This window comes from Pogona vitticeps, chromosome 2 (genome assembly GCF_051106095.1).
Source record: "Pogona vitticeps strain Pit_001003342236 chromosome 2, PviZW2.1, whole genome shotgun sequence".
Classification (NCBI taxonomy): domain Eukaryota; kingdom Metazoa; phylum Chordata; class Lepidosauria; order Squamata; family Agamidae; genus Pogona; species Pogona vitticeps.
In genome coordinates this window covers 234,488,213-234,514,804 of record NC_135784.1, presented here as the reverse complement: position 1 = coordinate 234,514,804, position 26,592 = coordinate 234,488,213, and the positions used below count along the sequence as shown (strand labels likewise).

General features: G+C 40.9%; 1 protein-coding gene across 5 annotated transcripts in view; it reads left to right on the top strand.

The window, feature by feature from the left end:
- Positions 1–26,592, top strand: part of LOC110081707 (aldehyde dehydrogenase 1A1) — a 90,440-nt gene that overhangs the window by 36,526 nt on the left and 27,322 nt on the right. For all 5 annotated transcript variants that reach the window (XM_078385081.1, XM_072992219.2, XM_020798638.3 and 2 more), the window contains 2 exons: positions 2,358–2,461; positions 20,553–20,657. In XM_078385081.1, the coding sequence (XP_078241207.1) occupies positions 2,358–2,461; positions 20,553–20,657 (209 nt within the window). The remainder of the gene's footprint in view (positions 1–2,357; positions 2,462–20,552; positions 20,658–26,592) is intronic.

Genomic DNA, 26,592 nt, shown 5'->3' with positions numbered 1-26,592 from the left:
TCTGGCCCTTTTAGGGTCCAGGTAAGTCACACTATATAATGCACTTTGCAAGGCTTGTTTCTGGCCCTTCCCAGGACATCTGGCTGCCTGCAGCAGTGCAGCAAATACTGCCCTCTCTCATCACCCCTGTTTATGCATCCATGTCAAGTTGGCTGCCAAGTATTTTTGCATATGAGAAGACTATGCTGCAACTCCTTCCCTCCCATTTAGGGATTTTAAAAAAGGATAAATGAAAAGTAAATACATAAGTAGCATTTGCTACTCTTTGGGGCATCCCAAATGATCTACCTGCTTCACTCTGCCTAATGGTAGGGTTAACCTTCTCTCTGAAGTAACTGTGGGTGTTGTTTGGGATTTGCTGAAACAAGCAAAATGTGACAATTTGAAGCCAACATGGAAGGATGTCATGGGACAGGTTAGTGATGTGGTGTAGGAAGAGATTATGGAGCTCTATCCAGTCATTCATTTCTGCATAGAAAATTCATGCGAAGAAGGGGAAATCCAGCCCTGTCCCCCTCTGGTGTCACTTCCCTGATCCTCTAACAAGCAGCTAGTGACAAGTCTGAAAAGGGAAGAGCTCTGCTACCCATTGACGTCAGGACCCTAGAAAGTCACGTCCCAAGTCACGTGGAGAGTGTCCATGGAGAGCAGAGGATCCTTGCTTCAGACTGACCATCTTCCACCTGTCCGAGGGTGGCAAAACGAGAGACAGAGAGGGCAGGGCTACAATTCTCCCCTTTTCTTGTGAGTTTTACGCACATATAAATGACTAAAACAGGCTTGGATGGGCACCCATCTTGTTCAACAGGTGAACAGACCTTGGTTCTGAAACGTTTACAGAAACTGAATGTTTTCAATTCCAGGTCTCAACTCTGCTGCATATGTTGTAATATAAATAACATGCAACTTTACTTCTAATTAACTGCATCAACCTCTTCATTTTAGGAATTAGACTATGGGCCTTCCAGCTTAGACTACAATTGCCCTATTTCAGTGGTGGTCAAAGTGCGAGCTTCAGGTTGCATGAGGCCCCAAGATCATTCTTATGGTGCCTGGTGGCCTTTAAGTCTCCCCGAGCAGAAAGAAAGAAAGAAAGAAAGAAAGAAAGAAAGAAAGAAAGAAAGAAAGAAAGAAAGAAAGAAAGAAAGAAAGAAAGAAAGAAAGAGAGGGAGGGAAATTTCCCTGCCTTGATTTTCATCATGTGATGACAACTCTATTAGGAAGAAAGGTTTTCTTGTTACATTCTTTCACAGCCTACTGCCTGATGTCATGTTTGTTTACTCCAGAAGTACTTATCTCCCATTAGGGTTGGTCAGTGGCCTTGCTGGTTCTGGGAACAACAACAATAATGTAAGAACACCCCAAAACAAAAAACTAAATCTTTTCTGTTTCCTGATTGTACCAGACAAATCCTTCGCACATCTGAAAAAGTGAGCTCTACCCTACAAAAGTTTATTTCACAAAAACCTGGTCTGGTTGGTTGGTTGGTTTAAAGTACAAGGAGACTGGACTGGTTTTGTTGCTACAGACTAACATGGTTATCATCCCTAGAACGTTTTTCATAGATGGATTGTTATACATCACTCCTTTGACTGTGTTTTTAGTATTGCTTGTGTTTCCCATTTCTAAGAGGGGTATTTTGTTTGTTCCTTTTTATTATTTCTATACCTGGTGTTTTTAGCTTTAAATATTGCCTTTTAATGATATATCCTACCTTTGTTCTTAAATATGGTCTTTGAATACTGTGAGTTGCCTTGGGCCCTTTTTGAAGGAGAAATGTGGGGTAAAAATATATTAATCATTGTATTGAAGATACAATGATTTGGTGTTTGTAATAATATTTCATTCTCATCTCCCTGCCAAGAAAAGGTGAACCTGTTGAATTGTTGCCAGCCATGTTGCTGCTACACAACATGGACTCTCTGGCCCTTAGTAACATTACTTCATTTGTGCATACTCCGGAGGTTGACCAAATCCAAACACACTTCTCTTAATCTCCAAAGCAGTGGAAGAATGCCAGGGTTTCTGCTAGGTTACTTATGCTAATGTTTCAGAGAATAAGCTATAGATAAAAATAAGTGGGTCTTTACTGACAAACACCTACAATGCCATCACCTCAGACAGACTTTTGCCCAGTGCACATAGACTGCCTTTCAAGGTGTCATTACACCCTTTGGTGTGTGTGGTGTTTTTTTTTTCCTTTCTTCCTTTGCTATGCAGCTGATGATCCAATCATACTCTTGCATGCAAATATAGCATAGCTCAGTTCAGATAAAAAGGGCACAATTAAGTCTAAGTGCTCAGTCAGGGCAAAAATCACTGAACTTGTCTAAAAGCACTTTTCACCCGTGTTTCAGGAATTAATCCAAACATGTCAACAGAGAAAAAAAGCTCCAGTTCCGCGCCAGCTCCCCCAACGGTGCCTGCCCCGTTTGCTGACCTGAAGATTACGTATACCAAGGTGAGTTGTATTTACGTTTGTTAACTTCCCTAAACCAGGAGCTCTGTAATATAGGGCCGTGGTTCTGCATAGACACTGAACTGGGCTGTAGTCTTATTCACGACTGTTCTCCTCAATTCCATTTTTGCACTCTGCCTGCTGACAGTGTTCCCTAATCTTTTTTCGGGGGGTGGGGTGGGAGGAATTACAGTTCAAGTAAGTGTAGCTGAGAGGTTATTAACAAGCATGCCTAAACCCATAATTCTATGAACCAAATGCAGTTTAGGCTTTCCATCCTGGGTATAGTACAACTACAGATCTCTACCATTGTATTCCAGCAAAGTCCCCCTTGAAGTAACAGCTGCATTTTCTTCATATTTTTGAAGTGCAATAATGAAGGAGAAATGCACAGAATTATGTTGAAAATGGGACCTTTCAAAAAAAAGGTAAATGTGCATAGGATCTGGTTCTTACCTGGAAATAAGAGCTGTAGAAATTGTTGGACTGGATCCCAGGGCAGTATCTAGGACAGGATTATGAGAAAATACTAAGAGTAGCTTCTAAGACAGTAAGGCAGAAGTCAAATATATTAATCATTAATGTAAATGTGTTGTGCAGTTACAGCTTAAAACCAGGGTTTTATAAAAACAATGCTTGAAAAAACTGCTTTTGGGGCTGCAATGGCCAGAAGCCCACAGCCAAAATGGCCATTGGGCTACAGTGACCAAGAGAGTTTGGGCACTGTAATCTGGAAATAATTTTTCCTAGCTCTGCTTTGGAAATAAACAACCTCCATGGGTATTAATGCCCAGTGTATAAATGTACATGGGGGGGGGGGTTACTGCACTTTAGTGAAAAAAGAAATGAACAGTCTTCCTCTGCCCCCAGAGTCACAATCTGAAGAATACTTTCTAAAAAGGGCTGCGGAAAACAGGAGGTTGGGCTGTTATTCCTTATCTAATTAAGCTGAACAATTCAGATGTAGGCTGATTTACACTCTGATACTACAGTGAAGGAGATGAATCTATTTTCAATTGAATATACTCAAACTCAAGATGTTGCCAAGTTCAGTGGAGTTTAACAGGATTGGAACTGTACAGCTTGGCTGAACGCCATTGCAATCAGGCTGGAAAGCCTTCACCATGCCAGTTGGCAAACAAACCCCTAAATTCCTCGAGCCATCACATTATCTCTTTTTGTCGTTGTTATGTGCCGTCAAGTTGCTTCCTAAAAAGTTTTTAGAGGTACAGTACATGAGAGGGAGTGCTTTGTTACTGCCACCTCCAGGTAGCTTCCATGGCTGGGCAGGGGTTTGAACCCCGATCTTTTGAGTTCTACTCTGACTCTCTGTAACCACATTAAATGTACATGGTGCAGGTTGTTTTGTCTGGCACTCTCCCAGAAGGACCAGGGGATCCTTACACAATTAACCTTATGTTACTGTCTTTAATGATATAATAGAGCAAGTATATCCAGCTAAGTACTTTGTCTCAAACAGAGCAAAGGAAAACTGTTGTTGCTAATGAGTCAGCTATTGCTGCCAATGAGTCTCCAAAAGGTATTTCAGCAAATTCTTTCCACAGTCACACAGAAATCAACAGATAAGGAGGGAAATGGCAGTCTCTCACATTAACTCTAAAATTAGTCCCTCTTCCTGCCCCCTTACTTCCATTTTTCTAAGGGCGGAAAAGTACATTTGTGATCTGATAATTCACATGAACTTTGGGAGAATTTCAGAAAGCCCTCAGGAAAGCTGAAAAATTGCTTGGGTCCAACCTATCTCAAAGACCGTATCTCCCATTATGAGCCGTCTCGGATGTTAAGATCGTTAGGAGAGGCCTTCACAGGTACATAGATCTGATGGGGGCACAGGAGAAGGCCTTCTCAGCTGTTGCTCCCAGACTTTGGAAACCTCTCCCACAAGAAGCGAGACTGGACCCATCTTTGCTGTCCTTCCGCAAGCAGGCAAAGACCTTTCACTTTATTTATTTATTTATTTATTTATTTATTTATTTATTTATTTATTTATTTATTTATTTATTTATTTATTTATTTATTTACAAAGATTTTTTAAGCCACGCCATTACCAGTGGTCTCTGAATGGCGTACAACAATATAAAAACGTTAATAACATTAAAACCATTTTTTAAAAGGCAATATTATAATAATATCCTATATTAAAAACAATCATTAAAACATTAATATTAATAAATCCTGCTGGTCATATGGCCAGCTTAAGAATACTATTTAATTAAAATGATGGCTAAAGGTCTTTGCCTGGCGCCGAAAAGCCAAAAATGTTGGACCCGGACGGATCTCTATAGGGAGGGCATTCCAAAGTTAGAGGGCAACAGCCAAGAAGGCCCTACTTCGACATGCCACCCTCCTCACCTCTTTCATGGATGGCACCTTCAGAAGGGCCTCCTGATCTTAGAGGATGGGCAGGCTCGTATGGAAGAAGGCGTCCCTTTAGGTGATTTCTAGATGGATTGTTATGCAATACTGCTTTGACTGGGGTTTTAGTACTATTTGTGTTTTCATTTTTCAAGAGTAGTATTGGTTTCTTTCTTTTTAATATTTGTATACTCAGGGCTTTTAGCTTTAATATTGTCTCCTAATGATGTAAGCTGCTCTTTATACTCATTGTTCTTAGCTTTAAATATTGTCTTTTAATTATGTAAGCCGCCACTGTATACTCATTGCTTTCAGATTTAAATATTACCTTTCAGTGATGGAAGCCTGCTTGGGTCTTTTTTAAGGAGAAAGGCAGCATAAAAAAAATTTAAATGAATAATAATAAATAAATAAAACATAGGACATGTCTACATTGGCCCTTTTGGTGCTGGCTGATGTGGTCTAAATAGGGCCATTTGAGGTCAGGGGAAGGAGCAATGTGCTGTTTGGCACAATTCTCACATCCAAATGGCATACCTATGTCAAGCAGCCCTCCAGCTCTTTCCACTGCCATGTGTCAATTGAACACTTTCCCTTTCAACTGAGCACTCTCATTTTAAAGGGGAGGAGGGAAATAGAGCAAGATGCGTTTAACAAAAAAAGTGGATCAGCATCACGAAGCTGCAGAGGAGTTCATCTTCTGCTTCACAAAGAAGCCAGAAAGAAATTGGTGAGATGAAGCCAGTGAGTGGGGGAACCCCTCCTCCTTTTGCATTGGGAAAGGGGAAAGGGAGCAGAAAAAGGAAGGGAAGCAAGACAAACAGGACAGAGAGGAGGGGGGAACACCCAGGCAAAGAAGTCAGCTGGCTTCCCCTTCCTCTTGATTACTATCTGTGCCTCTCTCTACGTATGTGTGCCTACATATGTGTGCACTGAACAAGGCAATATGCAAAATGGAAAGAAGGAGAACAGCTCCGACAGCCATCAGAGGAAGGTGCTGAGAAGATACCTTACTAAACTATCTAATCAAAAGTTAAATTATTATTTTTGTCTTTGCTAGAACATTACTAATGCACTGATTCACACAGATTAATGTTTTTAAAAAAATATTTGCCTTGTGTGTAGTGTGTCATTCACACAAAAGCAAACTATAGTAATTTTTTTCAATGTGATCTAAGTGACATTGCAACAGTGATAGTCTAGCAGAGTCAAATCATAATAATTTCAATCCCTCTGCTTCCCCACAGAGAAGCAGGGAAAGTGTTCGATTTGTTGATATACTGAAGCGACTCATTTATTAAGCCATTTCATGATACCAGAAATTGACACTGGAAGGAGTTTTGGCAGCACTGATATCTGGAAGGCTTGATTTTTATTCTATTCACATGCTGGGAATGGACTAAACTAGAGCACACCAACCTGCACCAAAAAAGTAGAACCCCTTGACAGGGCTCAAAAAGGAGCGGGTTCGAGTGTTCTAGGGGCAGATTGGTTCATTCTAGTGATTATGTCACATGGTCACTAAAAAAGAGTGGACCAATCCTCCCCTGCAACCAAACAGCAGGACAAATCCTCATCTGAATGAGCCCATAGTTGTGGAATTAGAAGACTTACTGGTAGGAAACTTTGCTTATCATATCACTAGCTCTGTAAATATCTGAGCATCTGGACAAGAAACAAATAATGCAATCTAGCAATATCAGGATTAGCAGCCTGTCCCTTTGACACCAGCAACCTACTGTGCATGACATGGGCAGCTGATAAGGTTTATCTTCAGTTTGTAAAAAAAAGATGTACCTTCCAAATGCTGGTCATTAAATTGCTATTCAATGGCAGGGCAGGGAAGGTCCTCAGTGTCCCCACACCCATCCCAGCAAGAAGCAATCCTAAACTGTTAAATTCCATGGACTTCAGTGGGAGAGGATAAAGCATATGCTTCTCTTCATCGCCACTGAAATCAAATGCATAATGATATACTCAAAGTCAAAGGAGGAATTGGGAATCCTCTCCTAGCATCTTAAAAGCAAAGGTGGACACCCACTGTGGACTTCAGCACACCTGGAAAAATGTGGATTTGGAAATGTTTAGCAGCTTTTTGTTACTATAGCAAACATCAGGTTGAGTGGACTAGAAAACATAATACTCCAGAATGTAGATACACTTCCACATAAAGTTGCAAAAATAATTTTGTGGAAGTTGTAATAATTGGGGGTGGGGTGTGTTATTGTTTATTTAGCAAGAAAAGTGATAATTCTGTTTTCTTTAAAACATGGATCTTTCAAAGCCTTCCCCGCAGACCTTTGTACAGATTATTTGGCCAGTACAGAAAGCACGACCCGCAGCTATCAAATAACCAGTACATCTGCTATTTTTAGAATCAACTAACTACTTAACAATAGTGTACTTCAAGGAGCCCAAAAACCAATACTTGCACTCATGTGGCCCCTCAGATATAGATTGGTAGCAGGGCCAGTCTGGTCATTAAGCAAGAATGAGGCAGTTGCTTTAGGCATCTGAAGGGTGAGGCCTTTGGAATTGCTGCCTCCCTGCAGCCCCTTAGAAGCAGCCATCGCTCAAATAAAGTGCAGGAAGAGGGCTGTGGCTGAAGGTCTAGCTGCCTTTTTCCCTGCCCAGAAAGATGCAGACTGCAAGTCCCAGAGAGAAATGCCCCAGTGAGCCCTAGCACCTTGAACTTGAGAGGAAAGGAAAATTTGGTGGTGGCATGAGATGGCAAGGCATGGCTTCATCACCTACATCCTCTAGGGTGGATTGGGATGAGCCATGGGATAATTTGGGACTAGTGGATAAACCTGGAGTCTCCCTGGCTGCTTAACTTTGAGGATCTTCTGAATAAGGACCTATAAGAGGAGTGGCTAGTAAGATTTGCACAGGTCTTGGATGGGTGGACATCTCTTCATTTTCCTTTTCCCTTTCTGAAAGCAAATGGAGTGCTGCCAATGCCTCCCATGCCCTTTTTGGAAAGGGCTGCAAGTACTTCTTTTCAGTCAGGCTGCACGGGCAGGCAGACGGAGATTCTGGCCTACTTCTGCCTCTTTGTTTCCTTAGCAGTTTCAAGGAATGGGGAGGTGGCCAAGATTTCTCCTCCTCTCATGCGGTGGGAAGGTGCCACCACTCCAGTAAGTGTGACGTTTGGGAGCTGGCCCCTTGCTTCCTGCCTCAAGCTGCAGGAAAGCTTGGGTCAGCTCTGATGGGTATAATTCAATGTGGAGCTCTGTACAAATGCTGCTGCATCATCATTATCACTACCACTATTTATGTCCCATTTGTCACCTTTTCCCCCACTGTGGCTTACAGCACAAAATAAAAACAAGACAACATGGTTATAAAACCATAATCCAAAAGTGTAAAGTGGGTCCTTCCCACTCGTTTGCTTCATTTGTATCCCACCCTAACCCTATGTTGCCGAGGATGGCATACAAGCTGCTACTGCTTTATCTTCTCAATTACCCTCGAGTGTAAGTTAAGACTGAAAGATAATGATTAACTCAGTGTCACCCAGTGAGCTTTATGGCTGAGAGGGGATTCTTCCGCAGCCCTACTTAAGTGCCCTAGCTGCTATGCCAAAGTGGTTCTCCAGTATGATTTCTGAATGTGATATCCTACACTACCGTGCTTACCTATACTCACAATATTCTACTTCTTCCAAGTTAACAATCCATGTATATCTTGGCATATTCAATGAATTGAGAAACATGCATTCCCTGCCAATATTTGTGTTGTGAGTAAAGAAAAGCACAGCAACTGGCATATAAAATTCAAAGGATAGATAAGGCTACATTCCTATACCCAGCTACCTAGGAAGAAGCCCTACTGAATTCAATAAAATGTATTTCTGATTAAACATATGTAGGATTTTCAAAAGCTTTCATGGCTGGGATCCAATGGTTGTCGTAGGTTTTTCAGGCTGTTTGGCCATGTTCTCGAGGTTTTTCTTCCTAACGTTTCTGGTCTCTGTGTCCAGCATCTTCAAAGGACACTACACCAGAACACAGACAGAGTTGTAATTCCTGTCCTCTGAAGATGCTGGCCAGAGAGACTGGTGAAACATTAGGAAGGAAAACCTCCATAACACGGCCAAACAGCCCGAAAAACCTACAACAACCATATGTAGGATTGTTCCAGAATACATAGGTTATTGTTCTAATAATGGAATGAGATCTGCACTATTATGGTTTTGCCTCCACCTCTTCCTCTTGAGGGGTGGCGGTGATCAGGTAACCTTTTGCTAGAAAACTTTAAGTCAAAGTTGATGGCAGGAGGTGGGATTTGATCTTATGACTGCAGGTCTTCTGACCTTGCAGCACAGAGGCTTCAGCAGTTTAACCCGCAGCGCCACCATGTCCCCAAAGCTGATGTAGGAAAGAGCAAAAGGATGAGAATAGTGCAAGCTAAAACACCATGACAAGAATATGGACAACAGGATCTGTACTTTTGAAGGAGGATTTTCTTACCTACAAGCTTACAGAGTTCTGTGCTGAAGCATGCGCCTGGTGGTGCACATCTCACTTTTTGTCTCACATAATTTATTTATTTATTTATTTCAGTGGAATTTATTTATTTATTTATTTCAGTGGAAGTAAATGCAACTATAATGGGCATGCAATTCAGCCTATCAGTCCCTTTGTATTTGCCTGAAAGATAAAGTTGTGTGTGGTGAAGGATTTTGGATGAAATACAAGATTTTTAAGGTGAAATATGTGGTTTTTGCTTTCGAAAACATTTCAACAATTGTTTTTGCACAAGAACAGCTGTCCAGAATATAAGAAATGAAGAAAACGTCTTGTAGTCTTGCCCTGTGAAAAGAATGCTTTTGAAACTTTGCATTCTCGCCTGCAACAAGGCAACAATGAAATAAGTGAATATTTGCATCCCCATTGGCATTAGATTGAGGCTGGGAAAATTTATTTCCTCCCCAGCTACTGTGAAGTTGCAATTAAGCTCAAAGAAGACAAAGGAGCCTACAAGTGGGGTGGGCCAGGTGCCAAAGACAACAGGGCTCCTGCACCTTTATTAGCTGTGTGAAGTAGGGTATTTCAGCAGCCACTGCTTACAAAACAAGCGACACTTACTGACATTTCTATTTCTACACAACTGTTAAAAGGTAAAGGAACCCTGCCGGTTTTGGTATCTGACCATCCCACTTAGGGTGATGACAGAGGATATCATTGTCCTGCTTGTGAGATTTGGCTCCACTCAGAATGGCTTGTGAATGAGAGCTGCCTCCCTCACCCCAAAACCTTTTGGGCTATCCCCACCCCTGGCCATGAGGTAGTCTCAGGGCCACTGCATCTCTAGATGCTAATAGGGAAAAGCCTTAATAAAAATCCATAGTAGATTATGTTGGGTTTGGTGGATGACAAATAACATTTGCATAGCTCCTTCAGTGCAGACCTGAAGCCAGTATGGATATATCAGTCTTTTACATTAATTGCATCATTTTGGATGTGAAAACCCTTTCAAATATCAGCTCAACACCATCTGTTTCTTGTAGTTTAGATGTATATGGAACTGGAGAAGAGGCTGTAATTATTGTATTAATTCCATTAAAACCAGTGGATTTAAATTAAATCCTGACTAATTTGTCCTTGTGATTTCAGTGGAAGTAAATGCAACTAATTTAGTCTGGATATCACCAGATACCATAGTCGAGATTAAATCCTGCATTCTTTCCATGTCCCAGACTCACACTATGCTCCTTAATAGGGACAGTGTAAGCATTGTAGATGAAAGGGATAAGGAATGGACTGATGACTGTTGTGGGTTTTTTGGGTTCTTTGCCCGTGTTCTGAAGGTTGTTCTTCCTAACGTTTCACCAGTCTCTGTGGCCGGCATCTTCAGAGGAACAGGAGTCAGAACTCTGTCTGTGCTCTGGAATGAACTCTTGATACACATGCCCTAGTAAATCTTCTACTTGGTCACAGTCTGGAGTTAATTGATTATTTAAATAATCATATTGTCTTAGGTTTTTCTTTTTACGCTTTCAGTTTGGCATTAAAAAAACCAAGCAAAATATGTAGGCTGCAAGGTGATACACATTTATGTCGCAGTAACTCCCATTGAATTGATTGGAACTTACAGGTAACTTCTATAGCATTGGGCTGAACACTGCACATTCTAAAGTTAGGTCAAGAAGGGGAAGGCTTGATCTTTACTTCTCTGTGCAAAGAATCCAAAAGACAATGGAAAACGTTTTTTTCTGCTAAGGATACCAAGTGTGTGGTGTAGTGGGAGGACTCTAGAGATCAGAGTCTCAATCCCCACTCAGCAGTGGAAACTCACTGGGGAGTGGACCTGATAAAAGCACTCCTTAAACATCTCACTTACCTTGAAAGCCCTATTAAGGTTGTTAAAGGTTAGTAGCAACAACAAGGTGGAAATGAAGCATATATAAGAGCATCATATACATTAGCAATGTAGTTAGTGTTTTTTCAGTTTTATGCAAAGATATGAGCACAACTAGTCAGCCAAGTATCAGTAAAAGGATATTAAGGTCGGGACTGGCCACAATCTCTATTCTCAGAGGCTACTCTCTTCTTGCGATGTTGGCTCAGGATGGCCACGGGTGCATTTGGCTTCATATCATGACTTACATCTGGATGATCAAGCAGAGCCACCCAGCAATAAAGTCATCCCAATTATGATACTCATGAATAACACCTTGGAATGACCAAGGCATATATTGTATAGGCACTGCTGAAAAAAATTACGTTGAATATTGTGAGCTTCATCAGTCCTAGCTCAGTCAACAGGGGTTCCTGCTCCATCTCTTAATCCATAGACAATGGCAGGTAGAACCAAAACGGGGGTTATTGCAACAAGGTGATGGTTTACAACTGAACAGTCCTTAACTGATCCCGGACTAGTTCTCGGCACTGCCCAGGTACTCATGGTAAGCTGCAAAGAGTCCAAGCCCTCCTCCTTCCCAGATAACTGAGAGGGGTACTAATGCAGTCCTCTGTAATGGGAATGTTCCCATTGAACTGAGTTGGGAGGGGCTGCAACAAGAATGGATAATATGCCTGCTCTGAGGACAGTGATGAATTGTTTCTCATTATTTCCCCCCTGTTATCTTGCTCACTCCTGAGTCTGAGATGCTCTTTGCTATTGTCTCCACCAGCGTCTCTGTTGAGTAGCAGCTGGCTCCCTGGGCCTGGCTTCTTGTATTGGCAAATTGTGGAAATTTATTGGCTTAAAAACTTCTAATTACATGGCAGACAGAAGTTCAAAGACCTAAAGAGCAGAATTAGCTTCACGTCTTCTAACCTCTTGTTTAGGTCTCCTCAATTGGCACTTACTTTCTCAACAACTCAGAGACATTGGTAAGATAAAAGAATAAAATGTTCCATTTACTCAAAGTTCTTCATAGATCAAAACAAACAACATTCTGCAAAGAGAACAAACCTATTCATTCTGCACGAAATTAACCCTGAGTGCTCACTGGAAGGAGAGTTCCTGAAGTTGAGGCTCCAATACTTTGGCCATCTCATGAGAAGAGAAGACTCCCTGGAAAAGCCCCTGATGTTGGGAAAGTGTGAAGGCAGGAAGAGAAGGGGACGACAGAGGATAAGATAGATGGACAGTGTCATCAAAGCTACCAACATTAATTTGACCAAACTCCGTGAGGCAGTGGAAGAGAGGAGGGGCTGGCATGCTCTGGTCCATGGGGTCACGAAGAGTCGGACATGACAATGAATAAACAACAACAACAACAGAGGCTACTCATGATGGATCTTAAGCTTTGAATCCCAAGTCTTTTTTACTCCTAAGATAGTTCACCAGGTCTCCTTTCTGTGACATTAGGTGAGCCAGTGATAGACAGATGATCTGTGACATGTTTAGATGGCATCAATCTCATTAAGAAAGGAAGGAGAGGGGCTGAAAAGGGAAAAATCTTCATATAAAGCAATTGATCAAAGATTTTATATACAGAAATATTTTTAGGCTCACTAGGTGTTCCTGAGCATGTTTTCATTCTTGCAAATCTCAAACTCAGTGAGTCACAGACTATGCAAGAGAGCACCTATGTTGTATTATGCTACACAGGGAACCAAAACCACAATTAGCAAAATAAATACCACAGAGGACACTGCGTCAGGTTGTCTTTTCCAGTACCTGTTCTTGCTCCTCATGACTCGTTCAGGCTGGCCCAGAACAGCTGTTGATGTACTTGTCAGTTTATCTGTTGACTTCTTCTAGCTCCCAATAGATCACGTTTCTCCCACAATGGCAAGCATTTCATACTGTCCTAAGTTAACACGGCCAGCTTTTAAGAGAAGAGTAATGAGAAGCAAAGGGGATGGGTGTGTTATTTGGAACCACTGCCTACATTCTCATAGCCCAGAAATTTCCTTCTATTGTAAGTTACTCCCCTGTACATTCATGAAGTGAAAACACTGCTTTTAGAAACACAGAAAGCTGGATTATTTAGCTCAAAACCATATGTTCTGATGAAAGCTCTCCAAAATCTAGAGCAGAAAACTTTAGCATTAAAAGTGGAATGCTAGGGACTCAACCTGGATCTCTGTGCAAATCTGTGATCAGTCCTTAACATCTTACTCCTTTGATCTCTGTAACTCTTGATGGCTCATAATCCTAATCAGCCAAAAAAAAAGTTGATTGAGGGTAAGGGAAACATAGATCAGTTCTCTAGTCTGTATTCTTTCCTACTGTTTCCAGAAGGGATGAGTAAGGATATAGATGAACAGGGAGAAGGCTGAGCATGTAATTTAGCACAGCCCTCTCTACATCGAATCAGGAGTGAAAATTACAGTTCAGGAAAAAAAAGATGCTATTTCATTTGTCCTCGCACAGGGAATTATAGGTTAGGTTAAGCCTAAAAGATAGAGCTCTTTGGGCAAACCACCTAATGAGCTTCAGGGTGGAAACTCTAAAGGGATGGCTGGCTGTGGTTAGCACTTCTAGAAGTTCATGTCTTTATACATATCACACATATGGAGACAGATGGTTTCTTAAGTGCCCTCAGAAGCTTTCCCATTCACATGGCTGCTGCATCTTTAAGATTCCCAGCTGGTTTCTTGAACAGGAAAATTACACTTGTAATCATTGCCCCATGAAATCAATTTGCCCATTCTGCTCTCTTATATAGTACAGAATATCAGGTAACAAAGTAGCAGGAAAAACAGAGCTCAAGTGAGTGATAGATAAAATTCTGGGTATATCCAACTGTATACGGCCTAGAATTCACTATAAAGCCTACGCTGTGATGGCAAGAAGCACAGTAATTCTCTACCATTGTATCTATTCAGTGCCCTCAACTGCACTTTATCTTCAGATAATGTTTAGAAAAACCTCCATTGGTTGCTCAGGAAAACAGAAGCCAGGCAAGATAGACAATACTCAACAAAAGGAATTAATACTCTGATTAGGTGTAAAGTGGCTTCTTATGAGTCTCCACAGCTCAAGCATGTGGATCTGGTGCTTGTCTGAATGTGGCTTCAACTAGAATATTCAGTCCTGGATTGTCATACATTCACTCGGCTCTGGGAAAGTGAAGATCTTGTTACCAGAGAAGGTAGTCATCACTAGCATGAAGCAGGTGGCAGTGAGATACTCTTGGACCCAGATCATATATCAGAATACTAATCCCTAATCCTCCTTTCTTGGGTAAAGTGTAGAATATGATAGTGTCCCAGTTCAAAATTTGCATGGATTATTCTGACTATAATTCGATCTGTCTTTCAACCCAGTTTTTGAATGAGCATTCCAGAGAAGCATCTCTGCCTGAAGAATATACTACCTTCTGTCCATGGCAAGAAGTAGTTAGTGGCTGGGATGGGGTGACAGAGAAAAAGACTGTTCCTGTATAGTCTCTCTGTGAAGGCATGGGGAAAATCCATATGGGAAGTTTACCGCACTTCCTAGTGCCATACAATAGCACAATGTTTTGTATCTCTGTTCACCATCCATATGATGCATGTATGCATATTCAGCATGGGAAATGTGCTCACATCTGGTTCAGCTGCCATTTCCCATCAGGAAATGAAGAGGCAAGAACTGGTTTGTGGATCATACCATTGCAAAATCCGTAGTTTTGATTCCCCATCACAATATGTTCTTGCATCCTCCTTTGTTTAGATAGACAGTTTGGATGGTGATGGACTCCATCATCCATGACACTGGGCACTGGATATTTTCCTTTCTCTCCTACCAACTGCTTTCAACTTGAGATTTTTGATTCCTGCTTCCAGGCTGCATTGGTGCCTCACCTCCCACCATATGCTGATGCAGCCATGTCCATGCCATTTCACTCACCCAGTGAAATGAATGAAGTGTGCTCTCTTCTCTGAAGCTAGGAGGTCTGGGGAAGGGAACACCTGTTGGGGACTGCAGAACATGGGTGCACACTTCCAACTGTGCAGTCATGTGTAACCCATATTGCGAGAAGTGATCATGCTATTTGGACAGATATTGCAAGGCTCCATGAAAGGAAGCATGATTAAAAGGAATGCAGGAAGTGGCGTGTCTCCTCCTCCACCATATTGACCATGCAGGTATGGTTCTCTCTCTTCTTGGCTGTTTCCCTGCCAAGTGGCCTTCTGATACACTAGATCAGTCACCTTCCTCATCCTTCTTCATTTTGATGTGTCACCACTGGCTTCCAGTGTTATCTTTGTAGTTTTATTAAAGATGCCACTATCTTTCCACCTGGTCCGGAAGAATAACAGTAAATAATATTGGTGGATAGAGCTACAGGTTTTAAGTGACCTGACCATGTTTCTGAACTTTAAAAATAACTCCAAGGTATTTACTTTATACACGTTGGTCTGTTTGATCAATTTTCTGTTCAGCGGCCATTTGTATTTCTTCCTCCATTTCCCAAAAAACAAAATTTCGGTGCCATTTACCTGGAGATGTTCCTTGGCACAATAAGCATCGAAGGGCCTTGACAGTCTCTGCATCCCCACCTGAGTATAGGATAGAAACACCATAACCAGAAAATCTTCCCAGCCCTCTCTGTTGCTTTTCTTGCAGAGAACAAATTAAATTAAATTAAAAAATTGGTTCAGATTGCCTTTGGAGAAAGGGTAGATGCATGACACTGAAGAAATTACTTGCTGCTTTGTATTTCTGTATTTTTAATGGATCATAATTTGGATTTTAGGACTTTATTTTTATGCTGTTTCGTGATAATACTTTTCGGAACTGATTTTATTGGTCACCACAGACATTTTTAAGTGGAAAGGCAGAATATAAATTCTTTAAATAAATAAATCTCACTTTTTTTTTTATTTCACTTTGCTCCGTCCAACCCAAAGAAGTTTGGGTAATGCAATTAGTATTTGCTTTTCTATGGCCAAATTATGATTCAGAGATAATGACATAAGGTATTAATAGAAGGTACCTGCTGAGTTAGGAGTCTAAGCATAGTAATAACTAAACATTAACAGGACTTCCAAAAAAGGTCAGTTTCACAATTTTCTCCTTCACAAACAGATAAGGATTTGACAGGCTAATGTATCACATAGAGCTGTTACATTAATATTTACCTCTTACTCTTACCTCTGCCTTTTCCTCGGTGTCACTCTTTTTTAGGAACCAGGCTTGCTGCCAAATAGAGGCTTCCTCCATTTAACACTGTTTACTAAGGCACTTGTGATCATAGTAACAGATTGTGGCCCTGTTCTTATGTTTTTTTAATGTACATCTGGGCCTGAGTGTCAGCTTGCCTATAAAGTTTTTCAGTCTGTGTGGGAGCCACGTATTCTCTCTGTAAATAAGGATTTGGAGCACCTTCTGCTTCCTGCTTCTTTAAAGGTTAAATTCTCATATGCAGATTGTTTCCTAGCAATTTAAAAATGAATATTTTTAAGCTGTCTTCCCACCGTTCCTGGGTAAAGTAGCATGCTTTTTGGGTTGTTTAAATCATGCTATATTTCAGATTACGCTATTGCTATCATCATCCTTAAGTAGTGATATTTTTGTGGGATGGAAAAATGCAGTTTTGTCTTTGCTTTGTTTTGTATGTGCAGTGTAAGGCCAAAATCTAGCTGGTAAAACCTTGTGTACAGGGAAAACGTCTCAGCAATTTTCCTGCTCTCCCCAGCTGTCCTTCACGTGATAGTGATTTCTCAACCTGATCTCTCTCAACCAGGCACGAAGGGAGAGCCTTCTGAAAGAGAGAAAATTGTCTTTTGGCAATCACCTAAGCAAACAGGATTCTCACCTAAAAGGCAAAGCTAAAATGGGCAAACAAAGCAGAGTGGAGAGGAAAACCAGGGTTGGGTCAGAGGATATCTCCCTCCATGCATGTTGCAGAAGCAAAAACAGAGGGAGGGAGAACAGGTGTTGTAAATGTAACTTTTTAAAAACTTTGAAACCAAGTGTCCATGTTGGTTGAGGGGAACTGGGAGTTGTAGTTCAAATAATAACTTTTGTGACCTCTGGCCCAGAATGTGCCCATATATAAGCCTGGATTATCTCAACATCTCTGTTTGGTCATGCAAAGGCATAGCATTTGAGTTCTGAATAAAAACTTCAGATTTTGTATCAAATTGGCTGTATACAAAGTCTAGCCCCTACATAAACCTATTGAGGGATTGCAAACAGGGAGATGTATTGGATCTTTACACAGGGAAGATGTGCAGTTAGCCAACATGCAATATTTGGACTAAGGTGAGAATAGATTGTAATAAGTCATGGGACGTGGTGGCGCTGTGGGGGACGTGGTGGCGCTGTGGGGGACGTGGTGGCGCTGTGGGGGACGTGGTGGCGCTGTGGGCTAAACCGCAGAAGCCTGTGCTGCAAGGTCAGAAGACCAAGCAGTCATAAGATCGAATCCACGTGACGGAGTGAGCGCCCGTCGCTTTGTCCCAGTTCCCACCAACCTAGCGGTTCGAAAGCATGCAAAATGCAAGTAGATAAATAGGGACCACCTCAGTGGGAAGGTAACAGCGTTCCGTGTCTAAGTCGCACTGGCCATGTGACCACGGAAGATTGTCTTTGGACAAAACGCTGGCTCTATGGCTTGGAAACGGGGATGAGCACTGCCCCCTAGAGTCGAACACGACTGGACAAAAAATTGTCAATGGGAACCTTTACCTTTACCTAAGTCATATTACACCACCTCAACAAGAACACAGAAATTAGAATTAGCTGACATTTTGTGGAATTCTACAAATTATGTGTAGTTGTTTGGGGCATGATCCACCATTTTCTTCTCCTGTAAAAGTCCTGCTCTGATGAATGAACAAAGCCCATTACAATATTCATGTTTTTTCAAATTAATTTATTACTAGAAACATCATGGAGAAGAAGCATGTCAGGACAGTGACAGTAGGATGCTCAAGGTGAATAACAATAGGTTAAAGAAAGCCAGTGCAACCTGTGATCTACCTAGTTCGCTGTACTGTAGGCCAACAGTACCTGTGGCTTATCAAATGTTTGGCTATCTTTCTGATTATATTTGTAGTCACAGGCTCAATGAAAACAGGTTTATTGAGCTTCTAGTGGGTTGCTCTGTGCAGGACATGTGTTGTGTGTGTTCTGGCAGATCAGAAATTGTAAAGTCCTGCCTTAAGGCGTGCTTACCCAGTGGGTACTCTGAGGAACAGGCTATGATGTTGTTAAATAGAAATGGTGGAGAAGACATACCAGCAGAGCCATAACTAGCTGTTTAGACACCCAGGGCTTCATTGCCCTATTGGTTAACCTTAGGTCATGTAAGATTGGCATGTGCAAGAAAATGACAAAAGAACTGGGAAGAACACCTGAGCTGAGTTGGTGACAGTTCTGCTCCAGTCACCTGTTTAATGTGTCTTTCTGCCTGAAGAAGAACAGCTATAGGTGGTATATGTGCTCAAGAGTCTGAGGTCTGTATATTTCCAGATTAATCGCCAATGGGTGGGTTCACATCCTTCCACCAGCAAATTTTTATGCCCTCCGAAACTTGGTGCCTTATGTCAAAGCTGAGTAGCTGCACTCTAATTACAGCTCTGCATATTAGTCACCAAATTCTCGCGTGGTCAGAGAATTTAAGGAAAGAAGAAGTAAAAAAAAATTCTACCTCTGGGCTCTAAACAAAGCATTCCTGCATCTCAAGAGATTTGCCTTCCACCAATCAGTCCTGGGGCCAGTTTACACAATACAGTAATTATATTTTAGTATAGGAGCATTTCCCTGCCAATGTGCACAAGTGCCTTTCATACACTTTTTTATTTATTTGTTTGTTTATCCTGCTTTCTCCTTGAAAAGGACTCAAGGCGGGTTACAACAACGAAAGACAGTATTTAAGATGAAAACAATGAGTATACATATATGGTTAACATCATTAAAATACAATGTTTAAAAACCACGAACAATGAGTGAGGAGACATCTTACCTCACTAATAGGCAATATTAAGGCAAAGATCAATAAGTATACAAAAAAAATTAAGTCATTCTGAGAAATGGAAAACACAAAAATGGAAAACACAAGTAGTACTAAAAATCCAGTCAAAGCAGTAATGTACAATGATCAATGCACCCTCTAATTTTAAGCCCCGTTGGGGGGGGCGCCACCTCTCTCCTGCGCAGCTTCACCCCTGTGCATGCGTGACTCTGCCCTCCCCCTGCACTGGTTTCCGTCATGACCAGAACCTAACATGATCACTGCACAGAGGAGGAAGACAGCTGTGTGGAGGGAAGTGGAGTCGCGTGTGCGCATGCCCAGCTAGAACCTTGACAACAATCCATCTAAAAATCACACACAGGTAGCTGGTTACTGAAGGAAGGCTTGCCTGAAGGGAAAGGTCTTTGCCTGCTTGCAGAAGGATAGCAATGATGAGGGTAGTCTGGCCTCCTGTGGGAGAAAGTTCCCAAGTCTGGGAGCAGCAACAAAGAAAGCTCGCTCCTGTGTCCTCATCAGATGCACCTGTGAAGGTGGCAGGACCGAGAGAAAGGCCTCTCCTGATGATCTTAACACCAGAGCCGGCTTATAGGCTCAAGAAGATGAATCCAGGAGCACCACAAACTGCGTACCTGTTCTTTCAATGGGATTGTAATCCCATCCAATACCAGCTGTATCCCTATTCCTTGAACTGCCTTTCGACTGACCAGGAGCATCTCTGTCTTGTCTGGATTAAGTTTCAATTTATTCACCCTCATCCAGTCCATGACTGATGTCAAACACTGATCTAGAGCCAAAGTAGCTTCCTCAGATTTAGGTGGCAAGGAGAGGTATAGTTGGGTGTCATCCGCATACTGGTGACACCAAACCGCAAAACTCCGGATGATCTCTCCCTATGGCACTAGCCAGAATTTGACTGGTGTTTGTGGAAAGTATGCATAAATTACCCTGGCTAATTGCAGCTAATTGACCAGGTTCCAGGACACATCTTAGCTGCATACTTAGTCATGTGGACTCAGATACACCCTGAAACCTTGTGAGTTTGCTGCAGCAAGTTAGACAAATCATACACAAACATCAGTAGGATTCTGGCCATTATTTCCAGTGAAAATGCTCAGTGAAGCAGCAACATCTGAAAAAGAAACATGAAATTACACTCTGGTGTCTGTTTGAAAGTCATGGAGACACAGGAGTACTTCTGAATTCTCTTCCTATTGCAACACTTCATAAAAATAACATGATTGTTGAGTTTCGTCCCTCATATCATAATGATATGTTCTACAGAAATGGGGAAGCTATAAGAGCATGGGATAAAAAGTTAAATTGCTGCTTCTGTCTTCTATTCCCTTACAGATTTTTATAAACAATGAATGGCACAATTCAGCAAGCGGCAAAAAATTCCCTGTCATTAACCCGGCAACTGGAGAGAAAATCTGTGATGTGGAAGAAGGAGACAAGGTTTGTCATTAAACTGTTGTTATACTATGGACTTCCTTTTGGGTTCCAAATCTCCCCTTCATCTGAGGCCACTATCTAATGGAAAAGAGGAGTGCTTCTAGAGCTGCCATTTTATTTTATTTTATTCTCAGGATTATACCATTAGGAGGACACCGAATGGCTTACAAACACCAGGCAGTCTTGTGTGTGGATGCAGCCTAGACCAAATTATATAGGGCTTTATTGGTCATATCTCACACTTTAAACTGTGCTCGCAAGCATACTAATAGCTATCAAAGTTATTATAACAAAAGAATTATGTTCTTTCTATACCAAATTAAATTTTACTTTATAAATCAAAAGCTCCTGTGTTGCTGTCCCATCTTTCCTTCATTAATTGATGGGTAAGTGGGTGTATGTGTTGAGAAAGAAAGTGGAATCGGTAGTAGGGAAATAGGGCGAGACAATGAGAGCTCCATCAAATTCTGTGAATGTTACAGAAAAAAGTAATCAACATGTAGAAGCACTCAATATTTGGGACAAAACAGGGCAATGGTCTAAGTTTCATAGAATCATAGAATAGAATCATAAAATAATTGATTTGGAAAGGACCTGTAAGGGCATCAAGTCCAATCCCCTACTCATTGCAGGACTCCAAATCAAAACATAGAATTATTCATGGGAAAGCATCTTCGAGCAGCTCCTGAGGAAGACATCCTCATTTGCCACAGTCCCAGGAACATGATCAACCAGGACCATGTTAAGACATGATGGGGCCTTATAACGTTTGTTGCTTATATATCCAAGGGTTCCATAAAGACCAACATTTATGAATATGATCTGTATTGGTAAAATCTAGCAAATACCTTAAAATCACAGCTATGAAGCCTCAAGACAGAAACTAGTTTTACTTTCATATTTGATCAACAGGAAATTATCTTGAAAGAATAAATCCACAGATTCCAAGCAATGTTAAATTTAAGAGGCCCCACAGCATCATTCCTAGGTATGCTGCAATAACAGAGACGACAATGAAAATAAAAATGTTATAACCAGTTCTGTAATACTTCAAATTCACTGTACTTTGGAGGAGGTAGTGGCAGGGTTTGGTTTGGTAGGTAGGCTCCTCAAACTTTGAGGCTTTATACTATAGTTTGCAAAGTGTACCCATATATCTGGCACCAGGCCTGATCTGTCCGTAGGATGGGCTCCCAGCTAACTGGAAAGACTGGTTTTGGTTCCAATCAACATGAGGGAAATGAGAGAAAGTTCTGAGAGTGAAAGAGACTGATGAAATATTTTTAAAACAATGGAACCTTTTAGTGCATTTTTTCTCAATTTGCCATAAATCAGAATTAATTTGGTGACACACGATTATTATTACTTGAAAAATACCTTTCAAAACTGCTGCTGAAAATTTACAGAAGGGATAATACACTGTCTTGATTAGCTAAGCCCTATTCAGGTATTATCAGCCATATCAAGACAGCATGAATAGAAAGGAGCACTCCAGCTTCCCTTCCTCTGTTTCAGGTACTGTCACTCTCCTACATGTAGAGAGGAATAAGCAGAAACTCTGTCATCTGTAGAAGGAAAACTCTGTTATCTGTGGAGGCTCTCCACGTTATTGAGGACCAGAAAATCAGGAGAGCCCCCTCAATACATAACAGAGGCTCTTCTCTTTGAATGCATTGCTCTTCACATGTAGAAGAGTGATAATACCCAATACCAAAGGGGGCCAAGGCCAGAACCCTCTATCTGTGGTGCCTTGAAATGGGTAGGTAATGCAAGAATAGGGTCCTAATCTTTCTGATCTCCATCCAAACTGTTGAGTTCTGTGTAGTTGCACAGCAAAAGGTGGGGCAGCTTAGTTCCCCAAGAATTTCTCTAATTATTTAAGTAGACTGGCAAGAACAGTCAGTAAGACAATAGTAAAAAGAAAAAGGAACATTATTTACTTACAAAATTATATGGTTAAAATTTTACATGAAGACATGGGATCATTAGTGGTAAAAAGAAGAATCATTAAGTCAGTTAAAATGGTGGAAAATAGTTTATCTCCTCTCAGACTCATGGCTGAAAAAAAGAGCTCAAGGTAACATTTGCCTCACAAGATGGAGGGTAAGCAACAAGTACTAACTGGGAAAAAAATCTACCTCAGAGTGAAGAAGGTTAAGCAGCTAATTGCAGAAAGGAAAGAAAGCAGTCATTTGGTTGCTCAAAAATCAGTGAACAAACAAGCTACTCTTCCTAGAGATACCCTGTTTCCCCAAAAATAAGACCTAACCTGAAAATAAACCCTAGTATGATTTTTCAGGATGCTCATAATGTAAGCCCTACCCCAAAAATAAGCCCCAGTTAGGTGAAACCCCGCCCTCCACCACTGTGCAGCAACCAGAAGAAGATGACATGACTATACAGTATTTGAATAAATGTAGATGGTTGTACGTGAAAAAAATAAACATCCCCTTAAAATTAGCCCTGATGCATTTTTTTGGAGCAATGATTAATTTAAGACCCTGTCTTATTTTCGGGGAAACACTGTATGTACTCTTCTACAGGGGATCATGTGACCAACTGTGTTGCTAATTAGTTCATGCATAGCATCCTAGGTTACTCGCCAAGTCCAGCACACTCCTCTTTATCTGTGGTGATTTGGAATGGATAGGTTATGCAAGAATAGGATCATAGTCTCCCTAATTTCCCTTCAAACTACCCCATCACCAGACCACTTTTTAAAAAGAAGACAAGCAATACATAAGCATTCTTTTCCTTTTAACAACCTCTTGTTTTTAAATAAAAGAACACTGCTCTGGTGTTCCATTGATAAGTTTTGAATAATATAAGTAATAATTTAGGATTCTGTAGCCCAACGTAGACTAAACTGAAGCTGAAACCCAACAAGATGAAAGCTCTGTGGCTTGGTGGTTCCCATGTTCAGTTCCCACATCTGTGAGTTAGGTAGGCAACCTGTTCTGAATGGGGTTGCACTCCCTCTGAAGAGTAGGTAAACATCCCAGGGGTACTTCTTGAGCCATCTTTCACACTGGTGAGCTCAGGCTTAGGTGAGCGTATGGCTCGGAAGCTATGTTTAACTGGTCACCAGCTACAACCATTCTTAGACAATCTGGTTATAGCAGCTATAGTAGCTCACACACTGGTAATCTTGCAGTGATGCACTTTACATAAAGCTGTCCTTGAAGATGACACAGATGCTGCAGGGAATGCAATATTGCAGCAGCTAAACTGCTGACAGAAATACCTTTCAGAGCCCATATCAAGAAATCTGAAAGAATTGCACTGACTACCAATATGCTTTTAGTCGAATTTCCGGGTGTTGATTATAACCTATAAAGACCTAACTGGCTTGGAACCTGGATAATTGGGGAAACATTTATCCCTATATACACTTGCTCAGTTCCTCTGATCTGTTGATGGGAGTTCCCTCCATGTCCCACCATGGAGAACAATCTACTATGTGGAGTTCCAGGGAGGGCTTTTTTTTTTTTTTTTTTTTTTTTTTTTTGGCTCTAGCACCTCGTTTGTGGAATGCCTTCCCATAGAGACTCAACTGGCACTGACACTAATTCATTTTGGCCTCAAGTTTTTACATGGTTATTCACCAAGGTCTTTGAGGATTAGGATAACGGCTTTAATAGGCTGTGGAGGCTTCTCTATTGTTGATGGTCTTGACGTATTATGTACTTTTTAACATTTTAATTGGTTTTAAAACACTGACCAGTTTAATATTGTTTTTATTGTTGTACTCCACCCTGAGATCTTAGGATATGGGACAGAATATTAATATCTAAAGACTGGGTGGATGGCTCAGTGAATTGGGTGTTTAATTCCACATTGTACATCTAAGGAAAATAGCCAGCCTGTGTAGCCTTGGGCAAGCTGCACAGCCCTTGGGCACCCACAGAAAAAGGGAATGGTAAACTACTTCTGAGTATACCTAGAAAAGGCTGGAAATGGTTGATATAAGTCAGAATTAACTTCACTGTATGCAATTATTTAATGTCTTAAATAAATCATATCTCCATTAAATCACTGGGATTTTGACAAGCCAACACCTATGTAATCTTACTGATTCAGTGGGTCTACTCTGTTTGGAATAAACTAATGAGTTTTGCCCCTCTAGTTTTTAAGTACTCTCATTGTTTGTCTGAATATGAGAGATAATGGTATCCATACTTAGGTTTGCTTTCTGTATAGCCCCCCCCCACCTCAAACCTATGTGGATTGACAATTGCTGCTAACTGAACAGCGTGGCAAAATGCCCCAATCCAGTAAACTATACAACTAATTGTGAATTTCAGAACCTAGTATTTAGCTAATGAGCCATGAGATTTTATGACTTTAGTCTCTCTCTGTAATGGACCTAACAAGCAAAGTACATTGCTTTCTCTCTATGCAACCATTATATATTTTTTTCAGAAAATCAAGAGGAGATTACAAATCACAGACATCCATGGATGTGAGAAATAAAGTTAGATCACTTGTTCAGGGGAACATTCACTAAGCCTAGAAAACCTAAAGCATGATTAAATTTTGAAATAGTAAAGGTACAAGTAAAATAAAGCACATTTATTTTAAATTCCGCATCGACTTCAAAGTGTTGATGCTTACATATAAAGCCCTAAACGGTTTAGGCCCTCGATACTTGGCGGAACGTCTTCTCCTGCCAAGAACTACCCGTGTCACTCGTGTGAGCCAGGAGGTGAGGCTGAGGAGCCTAACGGCGAGGGAGGCCCGGAAGGAGAAGACAAGAAATCGGGCCTTCTCAGCGGTGGCTCCTCACCTCTGGAACAACCTACCTCCTGAGATTCGCGCAGCTCCCTCGCTGGGTATTTTCAAGAACCAATTTAAAACATGGATGTTTAGGCAGGCCTTCCCATCAGATAATTCCTGACACCCCCTTTTCCCTTTTCTTTTACCTCTCCTTTAGTTATTTTGTTCAGTATTTCCGTTATGAAAAATTGTTTTTATATGCATATTCATTGTATGATTTTTTAATGTTGTTAGCCGCCTAGAGTGGTCCTGATACGACCAGATAGGCGGGATATAAATAAAATTAATTAATTAATTAATTAATTAATTAATTAAATAAATAAATAAATAAATAAATAAATAAATAAATAAATTTACAGCAGTATCCTATATACAGTATTTCAATTAAAAATGAATTTGAGCCTTAGGCTTTAATCCTATACACACTTATCTGGGAGTAACTCCCACTAAACACATTTGGATGTATTGCTGAATAGACTTTCATAGCGCTGTTTTGTTAATACAAGTTTCTTTAAAATTTAAGTTAGCCTGATCTGGAGAACTATAATTTGCTTCTGTCTCTTTGTACTGATATCTTATTTAATTGTACGTTATGGTGCATTGTGGTGCCTAAGGAGCATTCTCTTCTTTTGCTGACTAGAGTTAATTTTAGTTTTCAAGTATTACAGCCTTTAGTAATAGAGGCAATCAAATGTGTAGACAAATCGTATTTATTCTCCAATGAGGCCAAAGACTATGTCCCTATCAATTTTCAGTGGGAATGTGTCTTTCTCATAGAAGTAAATTAGATTTGTGTATGAGCATTGAGTAACAATTGGTAGCAATTATGTTCTGTCCATGCTTTCTGGAGGAAGAAGAGAGGACGTCCTGACTTCGTCAGCTAGAAAGGGGTGAAGGAATCTTGGCCTTGTAGATGTTTTGTACCTCGCCTCTCAAAAATCTTAGGCAATCCCATAGTAAGGGATTGTCAGGGCTCAGAAGCAACTAGTTATAAATAACCAATTAGTTGTAATAAATTCTCACCCCTTGGCAAAATAAGGTGTACCTGCATTGCAACCTAATCAGGGATCATTTAACCCTTTCTGTAGTATAACTGTAACATTCAGTTGCTTGTATTGCTATGGAGGTGTAATCACACAACAGCTTAGAAATCTTACTTTTT